The sequence below is a fragment of the Hermetia illucens genome, chromosome 3 (assembly GCF_905115235.1).
Source record: "Hermetia illucens chromosome 3, iHerIll2.2.curated.20191125, whole genome shotgun sequence".
Lineage (NCBI taxonomy): Eukaryota > Metazoa > Arthropoda > Insecta > Diptera > Stratiomyidae > Hermetia > Hermetia illucens.
Window position 1 is genome coordinate 3,569,948 of NC_051851.1, and position 16,242 is coordinate 3,586,189.

General features: G+C 49.0%; 1 protein-coding gene across 1 annotated transcript; it reads left to right on the plus strand.

The window, feature by feature from the left end:
• Nucleotides 1-7,302: 7,302 nt before the first annotated feature.
• LOC119650822 lies at nucleotides 7,303-8,631 on the plus strand. Its single transcript, XM_038053957.1, has one exon. The coding sequence runs from the start codon at nucleotides 7,303-7,305 to the stop codon at nucleotides 8,629-8,631; it is 1,329 nt and encodes a 442-aa protein (XP_037909885.1).
• The last annotated feature ends 7,611 nt before the right edge of the window (nucleotides 8,632-16,242 follow it).

Sequence of the window (16,242 nt, forward strand, 5' to 3'; positions counted from 1 at the left end):
CCCGCACCTGCAGGGTAGTCTCCAAAGACTTCCAGGCTAACCTGGTTAACGACCTATGTGATGGCGACACCACATCGGCTAAACTAACCATAAAAAGTCAACAGAGAGATAAAGAGATACTATGGTGCTCTGCATATTTCCCCTACGACGCAGAAGAGACGCAGAGCCTAACGTCCTTTCTGCTAAAAGGACTAGAAAGACTAGTAGATCGGCTCATAAGGGATAGACACATTCCTAAGTGGCCACTTCACCATAGCCAACACGCCTACCAGAAAGGCAAATCCACGGAGACAACACTCCATGAGCTTACGGCAAAAATTGAAAAGGCGATGTCCGAGAAAGAACACGCCTTAGGCGCATTCATGGACATCGAAAGGGCCTTCAATTATGCCTTATTCGTGGCAATTTGTGATGGGGCAAGGCAGCATGGAATCGACCCCCGCTACTAATCAGTTGGATCCTTCACATGCTAGAGTGAAGAAAAATCCACATATCGGTCGGCCAGAAGTCAATTGAAGCAGGATGTCTCAGGGGCTGCCCACAGGGAGGGGTCCTCTCTCCACTGTTATGGCTCTTGGCAATGTGGCTCCTGGAGGACAAAAAAGTCTTCGAGCAAGCATTGGCGGACGACCTAGCCGTAATAATTACCGGCAAGTTTGCGGACACAGTATGTGACCGCTTGAATGCAACTCTGCATGTAATCCACAGCTGATGCCTCCGCAACGGACTCACGGTGAACGCTAGGAAGACTGGACTTGTTATGTTCACTAGGAACATCAGGTGTGGCAGCTATACGCTACCCGCCTTAGCAGGGGCGGAAATTCAGCTGGCACAAACAGTCAAGTACTTAGGAGTACATTTCGACTCCAAGTTAACGTGGAAGCATCACATCCAGGAACAATATCAGAAATCCTGCAGATTGTTCTGGTGCTGTAGGATTGCGATAGGTAAGACCTGGGGACTTTCACCCAGATGGATATACGGGATGGATACATCCATAATAAAACCATGTATGCATGCTGTGTGGAGTTGCCAAATCTCCCATCAGGCGCGTCCCTTCGTGCGGATAAGGGAATGCTCGGCGAATGTGTCATGGCCATGCACATGCACGCATCCGGAGATGTGCGTGTATGGGCATGTTTATGCGCAGGCCGGGTAGGTGGGAAGTAAACGCCCACCCGTGGATAAAAATTGGCTATGGGAAGGATACCCAGAAATAAAACCAAACATGGAGGAGCAGAAGAAGAATGAAGTTACGGTGCAGGGCTTCGGAAACCCAGTGCCGGCGGTTTTTGGGAGTGAGCAAGCGGGCTTCCGACCGTCGATATCCAACGACCGCAGTGCCTCAGTAGTGGGAACCTTGGCTACTGTGGCATCTAATGTTACAAGCGTACGGGAGGAACTTGAACTGGCTCCAGTGATGGATCCGTTCAGAAGGAGCTCGATTTTTCGCAGATCCCCTCCCACACGGGCACAAGCCCCCACGATCGCTACCCCCAGTGGGAAGCGTATAGCGGGAGTCTTCGATGAGGAAGAATCACTGACGCTGATTCACCCGAGCGATGTTTTGGGCAATGATCAGTCTGGAGCTGCCTTGACTGCCCTCGGTAAAAATATCATGAAGCTGTGTGAGTTTATAAAGGAGCGCAAGAACATTCACCAAAATATAAGGGCCATGATAAGAGGCATCCGTTTGACGTACGGCAAGGCCCAGGATGAACGAGTAGGGAAGTCGCCGATTGGAAAAGTGAACCAGGCAACTCAAGTAACGCCGGTTCAAAACACAAAAGGGGAGAAACCGGGGAAGAAGCTACGCGAGAAGCTGAATGACTCAACAGGCCAGCAAACCCCGAAAAGAAAAAAGGAGTCAACTCCCAAAAAGGCGGAGTTCATGAAAAGTACGTCTGAAGCTGCCAGTGAAAATATTGCAGTGGCTACCTCGAGAAAAGGGATCGAACCTTCAAAGGCGGTTGTGAAAGCTTGGAGGAAGGTAGAACCACCGAAAAGAAATAATCGGAGGAAGATAAGACCGGACGTGATTATTATTTCCAAACGAGGCGAAGGGTCATACGCCGACATTCTCAGGAAAGTGAAGGCAGACCCCGGACTCACCAATTTGGGAGACAACGTCAGCCGTATTAGACGGTCGCAGAAGGGAGATCTTATGTTGGAACTTAAGAAATCCAAGGATATAACCGCGGACAAATTCTTAAGCCAAATCGGGAAGACTTTAGGGCAGGAAGCCGACATAAGAGCTAGAAGGCCGGAGATCACTATAATCTGCAAAGATATAGATGAAATCACGACGAAGGAGGAGGTTCGCGAAGCGTTGGAGAAACAGTTCGATCTTGCCGCACTACAAGAGTCAGTGGTGAAAACGCTAAGGAAAGCCTATGGGGGAACACAAACCGCCATCATCAGCCTACCAGTGGAGAACGCACTCAAACTGTTAGCAGCAGGGAGAGTGAGAATAGGCTGGGTAATGTGTCGCCTTAGGGAACAGGTGGCGTTAAAACGGTGCTTTAGATGTCTTGGCTTTGATCACATTGCGAAGTCATGCACTAACCCAAATGACAGGTCAAAGCAATGCAGGAGATGCGGAGTGGAAGGCCACATCAGCAAGGACTGCGGAGCTGACCCAAATTGTCTACTGTGCAAAGGAAAGGAGGGTGTGGATCATTGCCACATTGCGGGCAGCAGCAGGTGTCCGGAATACAGGAGAGCCCTTAGCACAAATCGCAGATGAGGTTGATACAAATCAACCTCAACCACTGCGAGGCGGCGCAGGATCTACTCGCGCAAACCATCCGCGAGAAAAACATCGATATGACCATACTAAGTGAACCATACCGAAACCGCGGTGGTAGCGTTTAGTTCAAAGACCAAACGGGCCAAGCAGCGCTGTGGACTTGTGGAGAACAAGCCTGCCAGGAAATAATGGAGCACCCGGAGGAGGGCTTCATCAGAGCGAAGGTGAAGGGCATCCACATCTACAGCTGCTATGCTTCACCAAGCGCTACACTCGTCGAGTATGAGCGCATGCTTGCTGCTCTTGTTTTGGATGCAAGAGGACGTTGGCCGATCATAATAGGAGGCGATTTAAATGCGTGGGCTCTTGAATGGGGCAGCCGGGTAACTAATGTCAGGGGACCTGTTCTCCTCGAAGCATTCGCGGAGCTGGACGTGGTACTGGCGAATGTTGGGTCTTCGTACACTTTCCGGGGAAGGGGCCTGGGGTCTATAGTGGACCTGACATACGTGAGTGCCACTTTAGCCAGTAGAATCGCTTGGCATGTCAGTGAGGACTATACTCACAGCGACCACCAGGCAATCTGCATAGAGATCAAGGCGGATCGAGCTCGAAAAAGAGTTTTCGCAGAATGCCGGGTGGTATGCTTGGCTGGACAGTGAAAGCTTTCGAGGGGGACACGTTTTCCGCGGTGCTCAAATCCGACATATCCCTGAATGGTACGGCTGGAGAGAAAGCCACCCAGATCACTCGATGGGTGACGGAAGCATGCGATGCTACTATGCCCAGAAGGCGATTGCTCCCCAGTAGGCAACCCAACTACTGGTGGAACAATGAAATCGCAAGTTTGCGAGCCGCATGTTTTCGGGCAAGGAGGCTTTGCCAGAGGCTCAGGGGAAAACCCGGTGGCGACGGTCGAGAAGATGCACACAAGTAATTGCGTGGCCGCCTAAAGGAAGCCATTCGGAGGAGCAAAAAGAACTGCTTCAAACAGCTGTGCGACCATGCTGACATAAACCCTTGGGGCGAGGCTTACAGAGTGGTGATGAAAAGGCTGCGGAAATCACCCCAGGTGACCTGTCCGCGCCTCCTGAAACAGATTGTTACCACTCTGTTCCCTCACCACGAAAATAGGGGAAGGAAAATTTTTGTCCAGCTAAATGACGACATAATACCGCCTGTAACTGTGGAGGAGCTGCGGGAAATATGTGGCAGGTTCGGTGACAACAAGGCCCCAAGGTTGGATGGCATCCCCAACCGAGCTTTGAAACTGGCAGTGAAGACTAAGCCCGACCTTTTCGCCAACACCTTTGAGGCGTGTCTAAAAGAAGGAATATTCCCTGCCTAGTGGAAAAAGCAAAAGTTGGTGTTGCTTCCGAAGCCTGGCAAGCCACCTGGAAACCCAGCGTCGTACCGTCCTATCTGCCTGTTGGATACTATGGGGAAGATGATGGAGAGAGTCATCTACATCAGACTCCTGCCCATCGTCGAAGGCAGCAATGGTTTGTCGGAACGCCAGTTTGGTTTCCGACGCGCCCACTCTACGGTGGACGCAATTGGCATGGTGGTAAACCTGGCAAAAGGTGCACTGATTTCTGGCGGCTGCTGTGCCGTGGTGGCGTTGGATGTCAAAAACGCATTCAACTCGGCCAACTGGAATAGAATTAAACGGGCGTTGGGTGACATAGGTGTCCCCGGATACTTAGCGAATTTGGTGGAAAACTACCTCTCAGAGAGGACTCTCTGGTACGGGACGGATGCGGGCCCCAAAGAGTATATTGTCACAGCCGGGGTACCACAGGGATCGGTACTTGGTCCCCTGTTATGGAATATCATGTATAATGGGGTGCTTGCTCTTCCCGCCCCAGAGAGGACTACGATTGTCGGCTTTGCTGATGACCTAGCTGTGGTTGTTGCAGCAAAACACCCAGAAGATGTGGAGGTTTACGCAACAGAAACAGTGAGAGCGGTAAAGACCTGGCTAGAAAAGGCCGGGCTGACCTTGGCGGACGCGAAAACGGAAGCGGTCTTAATAACGAAACGCAGGAAAAATAACACTGTAAAAGTGGAGGTCGGTGGACATACGGTCGTATCAAAGCCGGCTATCAAATACCTGGGGGTAATAATTCACACCAAATTGAGTTTTAGGGAACACCTAGAGTATGCATGCCAAAAGGCAGCCAGTGCCACCACGGCACTTGCAAAAATGTTGCCAAATATTGGTGGGCCGAAACATTGCCGGAGGTTGGTGCTAGCCGGAATGGTGCGCTCCATCCTGCTCTACTCGTCGCCTGTGTGGGCAGAGGCGCTTGCAAACTCTCAGAGACGGAAGCAGGTGAACTCGGTTTACCGGCGGATGGCTTTGAGGATTTGCAGTGCTTTTAGAACCACATCAGATGAGGCAGTATTGGTGGTGGCAGGCATGATCCCGGTTGACATTCTGGCCAAGGAAATGAGTGTCCTGTACAATGCAAGACATATGGAGGGGCATGCACAGCGTAGAAGTGCGGCAAGGTCAGAGACGCTTGATCTCTGGCAACGCAGATGGGACGAGTCTGCGAAAGGTCGGTGGACGCACAGGTTCATTCCCAACATTAGGGTGTGGCTTGAGCGAAAACATGGGGAGACTAACTACCACATTACCCAGTTCCTCACGGGACACGGTGGTTGCTACAGGCAGTATCTGCACCGCTTTGGGTTGGATGATTTTCCGAACTGTCCCAGATGCGATGGCATACCGGAGGATCCAGAGCATGTGATGTTTCACTGCCCACGATTTGCGATGGAGAGAAGGAGCTTAAACCAGGTGCTGTGCAGGAGCGGGACCCCGGAGAGCTTGGTTACTGAGATGCTGGAGTCCGAGAAGAAGTGGCTTGCGGTTGGCTCCGCAATCATCGAAATGCAGGGGGAGTTGCTGAAGGAACAAAGAAGGAGGAAAGCTGCAAATAGGAGAAGGATGAGTGCCTAAGAGCAAACCTACCCCGCGAAGTAATACCTCAATGGTGGTCCCGCGGGGCTGGGGCTGGAGAGACCGGGGGTGGTTTTTAGTGAATCCCACACGCGCCCGCTGTAGTTCCGCCGTTCAGGTGGCGGAGCTGCGGCGGACGTGTCTTTCTAAGATTTTCCACCTCCGTGTAAGCACAAAAAAAAAATGTATGCATGCATCGTCTGGTGGGTCAAGACTGAACTTTGCTAACAGCAGGAAGCTGCTAACGCAGATTCAGAGACTTGGTTGCCTAAGTATTACTGGAGCAATGAGTACTATGCCGACTGCGGCACTTGAAGCTATCCTAAATTTACCCCCCATTCACTTGGAGGTGAAACGGAAAGCAGCCAACGACGCATATAGGCTCGATACCATTGGGGCGTGGAAAGGCGGCCAATCCAACGGGCATGCATCTATCTGGAAATTCCTTGGAAAACATCCGGTAGCCCTGATGCCGACCGATCATATGGTTTCCAGATTCGTCTTTGAAAAGACATACACTGTCGTAATCACCGAAAGAGAAGAATGGTCGACAAGTGGCCATGAGCCTTTTCAGATTACAGACCTAATAATCTTCACCGACGGGTCAGTCACGGAGGATGGATCGGGTGCAGGTGTGTTCTCGGAGAATCCGATTATAGAACTGACCCGACCCCTCGGAAAAATGACGACCATATTCCAGGCGAAGATATAGAAGATACGACAAAAATGGAGGGGTCGCACCATTCGAATCTGTTCCGACAGTTCGGCGGCGTTGTCAGCACTAAATGGTAACAACATATCAAGCCAGTTGGTGTGGAGTTGTCATCAGGTGCTGCTGAAACTTTGCCGACTGAACGAAACATTCCTGATATGGGTGCCGGGGCACTCTAACATCGCCGGTAATGAGGAGGCTGACAGACTGGCTCGCCGAGGGTCTGGATCCACAATGGTGGGGCCAGAACCAGCTTTTGGAATCCGACCATCTACTGTCAAGTCTACTCTGAAGGGTGAAATTGCAAGGATTCACGCTACCGAGTGGAGAAATTTACACTCTTGCCGGCAAACGAAAATCCTTGTGAAGGAGTCTAGGGCCACTAGAGCGTCATTTTCGTTGTCCCTTAAGAAGTGGGACATGAAAACCCTAGTAGGGTACCTACCATATGGAAAAAATTGGTATAGTGGTTTCGGCTGTGTGCAGCCAATGTGAGGAGGAGGAGGAGCAGACGGCGCTGCACTTTTTATCCAACTGCCCGGCATCCTCAGATCTCAGACGAAGACACCTTGGCAAGGTTTTCTACAATGAAGAATCTGCACACTCTCTACCTCTGGAGAATGTTCTAAGATTCTCTAAAGCCTGCGAACACCGTAGGCGGGAAGCCATTGAATAGGCATCTTACGGGGATAGTACAATGGGCCTAACAATGGCCTGAGTGCTATCTTACTATGGTTACGAAACAAGGACATGCTACTCTGCCTCCGTTCCACCCTTCTGTCAGTAGTAGGCCAGCCTGTCTGGCATCTTTCAAAATCATCTGGTTTTCTAACAAAATTTAATTCTTCAAGTTAATTACATTTTATCGTAAAAATGTGGTATAATTTCATAAGGTTCGGTGACATTGCCGCGAAGCTGAACAGTCTCGCCATATTATCCATTGGTCTGTCACTTCTCGCGTTTGTCGTGCTCTCCGCTATCAACCTCCTGAGCTCAAGCGTTTATCCAACGTTCTACGGGAAGGCGGACCGTCAGCTGATCTTCTTGATTGCTCATATAACGTACACTCTGGGAATTCTCTTGTCACCAATAATCCTGGCTTACTTTGGATACAAACTGACCCTCATACTTGGAGCCAGTGGAGTCAGCGCAACGTTGGGCGCTCTAGTGTGGCCGTTTGTGGTCACCGTTTACGCAGCATCAGTGACCGTGGGATTCAGTATAGCTTTCATAATAACCGGAGGCTACTCACTCATCTGCTCGATAACCAAGCCAACGAGCAGGTCCAGGAATTCGGCTTTGATCTTCACGACCATCGAAGTGAGCCAGTTTCTCAGCAACTGTCTCATGTACTTCACCATTGAGTTCTCGAAAACCCGTAGCTTCACCTATATTACAACAGGAACTCTTCTTCTAGTCGCCGTCATCGGGAGTGTCTTCATCCTCTTAACGAAATCCCCGGAACACAAAGATTCAGAAATTATCTCCGGACGTCAGAGGATCTACGACGAATGGGTCCAATTTATTGGGATAACCACGAAAACGGAAGTACTCTTGTTCCTTCCAATGTTCTTCTACACTGGAGCATTGATCGCTCTGCTTCAAGGTAACTACGGTACTTGGCCAACTTTCACTCTCGAAGTGATGAATTACGGCATCGATTTTGGGACGATTTGCTCCCTCACGATAACTACGAGTGAATGCGTTTGTGGGGTAGTTTTAATTTTAGCCGGAATTGAAATTGAGCCTTTAGGAAGGGCATTCACTGCAACGTTGGGCTTCATATTCCAAGGCGTTGCCTCCTTTTTCCTAATTGGACTGGTTCCAAAAGACGGCACTTTCTCTTCGGCACTTATGTCGGAGGAATTGGCAAATTCAACGATTATCTTAATTATCCTAATGGCCGTTCTTCTAGGATTCGGTGTGGCATTGATAATGACGCAAGTATATGCCAAACTTATGGAACAATATCCTTGTGCACCGGCAGCTGCCATCACGATATTCAAGACTGTTCAGGCCATTGGGGTTTTCACGGCGCTCTATTACTCAACGCTGATCACGTTACCTTATCAATCAACAGTTTGTTTGCTACTCGGTTTGGTTGCCATCTTTTGTTTCGTTTTCATGGAACGAGCCATTAACGATTATTGCGAAGAATCAATGAATTACCAGACAAGAGCTTCAGAGTCAACAGCTATTTAATTTATTATGAAATAACGAAATAACGTAGGGAAAATAAACAGAAAAGGACGTCCAAATAAATCTTCGTTTTGAAAATGAATTTGCAGATTTCTTGTGTCAGATGCATTCCACAGTTTTCAAAATTTAGATTGCATGAGAAACTTAATTTGATTTGAAAAGATCTTGGCTGGCGAGCAGGACTTGAGAAGGAGAGTCCTTGTCATCCCGACAATCCTCGCCTCGGTCTCCTGTCAGGCCTTCAGCTGTGTCCACAGCCGTTCAATGCAGCGGCAGAGGCGAATTTGCAGTAACGGTCAGGTTCACGCCTCCCATGTGCTGCCACATCATTCCGCCCCCAGCTAAAACCACGCGTTTAGCGAAGCAAACCGTCCGCGTTTTCTCGCCAATGGGGGTCACCGGGCGAATCTGACGCTTCGCATGCGTTTTTTCGAAGAGGCCACCGGCTCGGCGAAAGCCCTCAGCCTCGACAAGGCGCGCCTCGGACGTGCTCGCCTCGTTCTATAACTCTAAAGGGGCCCTCGTATGGTGGTTGCAGCGGTCTCCGAGGAGCGTCCACCCGAATGAGGACCTGTGAGTACGTCTCGAGATCCCTGGAGGTGTTGAACTCCGTTGTCACCTGTCTAGAATGTGGAGTCGGCCGGAGCTTTGAAACCGCGGCTTTGAGCAGACGCAGCATTCCAGAGTCGCTTGACCCTGCTCTGATGGCCACCACAGGATCTGCGGGGAGGCGCAGATTCTCTCCGTACATCATCTCCGCTGGACTGGCCGTGAACTCTTCCCGTTGGGCTGTACGGGGCCCAAGGAGGACGAAAGGCAACGACCAGTACTACGACTGATCATCGCGGGTCATTCAAGCGGCCTTCAGCGTCCATTGGATCCATTGGATTGGATTGTTAGATTGTAAGTTACGGTGCCGATATCTCTCCAGACCTTCTCAATAAGTCACCCCTCAGCTTCAATTATTCTGACCACTCGCTATCTAATGATACGTTTCTGAGATAGTATATTCTTAACTCATGAAGCCAAATCTGCCCCTGGCCTCTGAGATATTTTACCTCCAACCGTCATGGCTCAAAAGTCTCCCCCTTCAGTTGGACACTTTCAAAAGCGACGCGCCATTCGCGGCAATTATCTTATCTTTTGCGTGATACTCCACTTGCTCATTTTTGATTTATTTATTTATTTATTTATTGTAGGGTGGGGAGATTGAGGGTGCGGAGTCGTGACGGATAATCAACCCGTGGAAGGTTCTTTTTGTAAAAGAGGGTCCGGGTGAATTTGCGTTGTACAGCTTCAAGAGCGCGGCCGTCACGGATGCGGTAGGGGGACCAGACTACACAGCAATATTCAAGGATGTTTTTGACAAGGGAATTGAAGAGTGTTAAGGAGGGCTGGATTGAGGTAAAGTCGGACGAGGAACGTAGGATAAAACCAGACATTTTGGAAGCTCTATTGATGATGTCAACGAAGTGGGAATTGAAACGAAGTTTATCGTCGAATATTACACCCAGGTCTTTGAAGGAGGTCAGTAGTGAAAGGGGTTGACCACTGAGAGAATAGGAAAAGGATGATGGGGAGGGTTTCAGGGAATAGCACATCCAGTGACATTTGTTGACATTAAGTGTTAGCTTGTTGACCGAACACCAACGGGCTAAATTATCAAGGTTGGATTGTAAGAGAGCACAGTCCAATGGAGACGAAACAGAGGCAAACAATTTAAGGTCGTCTGCGTAAAACAAATACGGACAGGTGAGGATGGAGGCGAGGTCATTGATAAAAAACAGGAAGAGTAGGGGGCCAAGTGTAGAGCCTTGGGGAACACCAGAGGAAGGAGAGAAGGAACGAAATGAGTGACCATGAAAAGAAACTTTGCAGGAACGGTATGAGAGATAGGAGGAAAGCCAGGAGATGACTGAGGGAGGGAAGTCTAGCGAAGAAAGTTTAGAGAGGAGAATGTTATGGTCAACGGTGTCAAAGGCTTTGGAGAAATCAGTATAAACAGCATGTACCTCCTGTCGTGAATTCAAGCATTTAGCAACAAAGTTGGTAAAGACCAGAAGATTTGAAGCCGTTGATCTATGTTTCACGAAACCATGCTGCTCTTTGACAATGAGGTGACCGAAGTGCGCGGTCAACCAGTCGTTGACGTATCTTTCTAGGATTTTGGAGCAAGAGGAGAGAAGGGAAATGGGGCGGTAGTTCACAGCAAGGGAAGGGTCTCCGCTCTTGAGGATAGGAATGATAAGGGCCTCTTTCCAGAGACGGGGAAAGTAGCATTCGCCTAGACTTTTGTTGTAGATTATACACAGGGGGAAGGAAATGTGTTTTCTACAGTTAAGGAGGAAGAGATTAGGAAGCCCATCGGGGCCAGGTCCGACATTGGCATCAAGGTTACCAATGAGGAACTCAACCAAGGAAGGCGTAAGGAGAGGAATGGCTAGTGATTCGGAGGAGTCTGTGGTTATGAAAGGTGTAGAGGGTGAAGGGCTCGAGGGAGAAAACACTGAAGAGAAGTAGGTGCAGAGAAGATCGCAGGATTGTTGTGGGGAGTTGGCAGTGGAGTCAGCGAAGCTGATAGAAGAAGGGACAGATTGAGTTGGATTACGAGAGTTGCGAGCGTGAGACCAAAAGGGTTTTAAGTTACCGCGGGCAAGGGCGGCTTCGACGCTAAATAGGTACCTTTTACCCGCTTTTCTGACCATTGACTTCACAGTAGATCGTATAGCTTTAAAGTGAGCAAGGTCGGCGTCATTTTTAGAAGCCCGAAACTTCTTCCTCAGTGTATGTTTCAAGCGAATGTTAATATGAAGTTCCGTTGTGAACCAAGTTGGGTAAGAACGTAGGCAGGGAGGGGAAGAAGGGACATAACAGGAGAGGAGATCAGAGAGGATATTGTAGAAGGTGTTAAGAGCTTGATCACACGATGAATTACTTAATATATGTACCCAGTTGAAAGACGCTAAAGCAGAGTTCAGACCGTCAAAATTGGCTTTGCGAAAATTGAACTTAGTGGGTTTACGCTTGGTTTTGGGTTTTGAACGAGGGAGCTCCGCTTCAAATTCAACCGCGGGATGGTGAGCGTCGGTTTTTATATACGGGGATGTGTCAGGAAATAAAGAGAGGTGGCGCTCGGGGAGGTTGGAAAGGAAGAGATCGAGAGTGCGGCCCAAGGAGTTTTTGGTGGTATTGAAATTCAGGGCAAAGCAAGTATACATAAAGGAAGAAAGAGGGAGAGAAGAATGGGATAGGTTGTTGGAAGGAATTGAAAGACTAGGATGATTAGGCCAGTTGAGCATGGGGAGGTTGAAATCTCCACAAAGGAAGAAAGGGAGGGAAGGGAATCTGACGGTAAGGAGTTCAGACAAACTGTCAAACAATTCTTCATACAGGTGAGAAGGGCTAGCACAGGGGACATATACACAAGAAACAATGAACGGGAGGAAGTTGGGCGGGGAGACACGAAGAGCAACACAATCAAAAGGAAAGCCAGAGAAGGAGAAGACGACTTCAGCGGGGAGTGAATCTTTAATTAGGACTCCACCGCCAGTGGACTTACGAGAAGCATCCCGGTCCCTGTCACAACGGAAAGTGGACTACCCTTCGGGGAGCTCGGAGTATAATATGGCATTGTCTAGCCAGGTTTCGGAAATACAGATGGCATGGTGTTGCTGAGCCAGCGCGGATAAATTGAAGGCCCCAGCTTGGTTCTTAAACCCTTGACGTTCTGATAAAACAGACGGACAGTGAACATGGATCCAGTTATATAGCTCGGCGAGGCAGGCGGGTTGCCCTGAAATTTACCCGCGAATTGGGGCGTTTATACGGCTTTATGAATACACCTTCAGGCCAGAAAGAAGGGTTGCCGAGGACATCAACTTCGTGCGGATAAGTAACCTTGAAAGATGCAATGACCCGGTTGGTGTTGTCGTCTTTTGTGAGTTTAATGCAGGACAGAGGAGAGAGTAAACCAACTTTGCTCCTTATATACTCCAGAACATCGTCCGTAGACGTTGTGAACGCTAGCCTGGAGATGAAGAGCTGTTTAGGTGGGGACGCCACCTTTAACTTGGGGCCACTGGTATGGTTGGATGAAGTGCCAGGATATATGGCGTTAGCGGGAAGCGGAGCTTCGTTGGCGACAGGAACGATGTCAGAAAGTGGGGCGGCTGTGTTCCGATTCAAAACTTGCTGAGGAGGCTGCGGATATTGTCCCGTCGTAGGCGCGATGGAGCGAGGCAGGATCGGAGGCTCGGTGGACCGTAACTCGTCGCATGGGGGCCGCTGGATTAGGGGTGCAGAGCCAGTGGAAGCAACCCTGATGTAGGAGGGCATTGCAGGCGAATTCAATACAGAATAAGAGGCCTGGTGCATAGACTCCTGAGGTGATGTTGAGGCTACATTGTTATGCACAGTAGAAAGCGCCTTTTCGAAAGTCACAGTCTCGTCAATTTTCCTCGGATTCTACCTCCCATACGGCTCAGTAAATTATTCAATCATTTTACTGGCAAGAAAGTACAACCGCGTCAAGCATACAGCTTGCGTCCCCATTTATCAGTTTAAAGGGTCACCACCTGCCTAATGTAAGAAGCGAAAAGGGAGAGAAATTTGTAGGCTAGTAGCCTGTACATTTTGAAACTTTGTTGCTACCGAAACGGCAACAACGTCTCGGATAGGGACTGACCTCACGATGAAGACATTTGCGTATTCAAAACGGACTGTGATTGGTTTCTGGAATGGGTGCCCGCTCATTATCAATGACAGCGAGGGTCCTCAAAACGCTCGCTTTCTTCAACTTGAACGGGAATTCCAACAAAACAAACTGGACATTCTGGGCCTAAGTGAAGTCAAATGATGGCAATCTGGAACGTACTCCTCTCTCTTGCCTTATTCAGGGCGATGTGCTTTTATACTCTGGAAAGCCAAGTGGTACTTGACGCAAATCCGATGTCGGATTGATTCTGATTGCTACCGCAAAGGGCGCTCTTTTGACCTGGGAGCCGGTTTTTAACAGATATGTGACTGGACGATGCCGATCCAATTCAACGAGCATCACAATCTCGATATAGTAGGGAAGGATGTTTTTTACGAGCAAGGGGAAAAAATTGGTTAACTCGCTAACTGGTATTGTTTCAAAGCGCAGTAGTAGTTCTGGCAGCCATTCGCAACATTTCCAGACTAGACAATAGACAATAGTCAACTTTGATGAACGAGTTCATTGCCTGAGTTCCCCGTTCAGCATTAGATCGACACCTCCGGCCCTTTTCGATCATTTACGTAAGCTAATCGGCGCCCGTTTAAAAGCAGCTATGGAGCAATTCATGGTTCCTATAAAAGCAGCAGATTGTATTCCCCGTAAGTAGAGCAGCCTGCTCTACCGAAGGCAGACGGTTCCTGGCGAGTTACAGCGGACTACGGACACCTAAATGCCTGTACTATCCCGAATCAATACCCACTACCGATCCTCGAGAACGGACTGCAAAAGATCACTTACAGTAGACTTACCAAAGACAGCTGTCATGACCCAATTCGTCCTCTTTGAATTTACGCGCTCATCGGTGGGACAACGCAATGCAGCTCAGTCTCTCCTACCAGCAAGGACTATCGCCTGCGAAACTTCTCTTTGCAAGATGTTACCTGAATTATATTTTTATTGCCTTAAACGACTACGAGCTGCAGCTCCAATATCTGCATCAACTCTTCGAGATTCTACGCAAAACGAGCGAGGATTGAACCAAACCTCTGGCACGCAAGACCCAGACTATTGAAAGTTCCCCGAAGACCTTCATTCAACGACCTGTCAACCAAACCAAAGAATCCTCGTTTAGCGGGGACAAGAGTACCGAACACCGCATTCCAGTGAGGCAAAATTGTGCTTTCCTCAGCCACCACGCCCACGTTCTTAGCATCAGATCCTCCGTTATCTTTGAAATACGATGCTTGAACCACGACTAAGGGTGCGGCGCTTGATCAGGAGCTTCCGTTGGGGACCTGGAGACCATTAACTTTTTTCCCGATACTGAAAGATGATATAGTGCATACGATCGTAAACTTCTCGGAGTATATTCTGCTATTAAACAATTTTTCCATTTCATTGAAGGATCCTTTCACGGTCTATACCCCTCCATCGCCTCCATCGCCCTTATATATATGCGGCAGAATAATGATCGGACAAGGCCTCTCCTCGCTAAGCTCGCCAGTTGGATATCATCTTACAGCAGGAAGTCACGCTGCGTTACATAAGGGCAGGACAACATTGTCGCTATTGCTCTTTCGTGTGCGCAATGCTTTCAATAATTAGCCCCCTGGCAGTCCCTAAGTCATAGGTAGATGATGCAGAAATGCCTCATCGTTTCAGCTCTACACTGTTAAACGTTCAATCATCAATTATCGAGGGTCATTCCATTTTGAGTGACATTTCAACAGGGACTGTCAGGTCATACCTCCCAACTGCACTCTTCAAAAAAGCGTTTGGCGTGCTCCACAATAGGACCCATCGGAGTGTTAAATCTACAATACGCCTTATGACGCAAAGATTCGTCTAGAAGGGAGTTAAAAAAGACATCACGCGATGATCTAAGCAGTGTGGCAGGGGACACCGCCACTATCACTCGGCCCTGTGAGTTGGGGATTAAGAATACACTCAAAGTCCTCCCTGCTTATCGTAAGAGGATACTAAAAGGGATAGAAATTTGTGGGCTACCAACCAAAACGTCAACAACGCCTTTAATAGAGACTGACCTCACGGCAACGACCTTTGGACACCGAAAACGGACTATGATAGATTTCTGGAATGTGAACACGCACCTCGACAACGGTAACGAATGCTCACTTTCTCCAACTTGAACGGGAATTCCAGTGATATAAAGTGGGTTATTTAGGGCCTAAGCGGAAGGAAGATGGGACACACTGAACAATACTCCTCTTCCCAAGTGGTAGCAGACGCAAACCTGGTGTCGGGTTACTTTTGATGGCTGTTGACCTGGGACCTGGCTTCTGACAGACTTCAAACTGCTAAGAAGTAGTTGACTTACGATTTCGTCCAGGGCAGAGAGAACTCGTCAGACGCTGCTGCACCTCTACCCTGAGAACAGCGTTACCGAAGTGGTTACAGAGGCAGAAGCGAGGCAGCGCCTGATGAGTTTGCCCAAGAATGAAGAATCTATGGACCACAACCGTGAAGTATGTTGCTTTCCAACTGGTCAACGATGAAGTGAATAGCGGATTTAGGAGTCCCGAAACAAAAGTCTTGTGCTTGCTAGATTTCGATCCAGGTTAAGGAACATCAGAATTGTACGCTGCTACCCACCATATAGTGGAGTAGGATGCTTTCTTTTCGTGGTTCAGAGGAAGCTTCCTAAAGGTGTCATTTTGATCGTGATGGCTGATCTGAATGCCAAGGTGGGAACTGCAACACCTTGCTGGGACACATGATGGAGAAGTACGGTATTAGGGCCTTAATGGTAATAGTGGAAGGTTCGTGGATTTCTGCAACTTGCACCGCCCCCTCATTGGTGACACACTGTTCGAACACAGAGTTTGCCATAAGGTCAGTTGCCTTTCAACTAACCGACACCGTCCGAGCAATCAGATCGACCACCATCCGATCAGCAA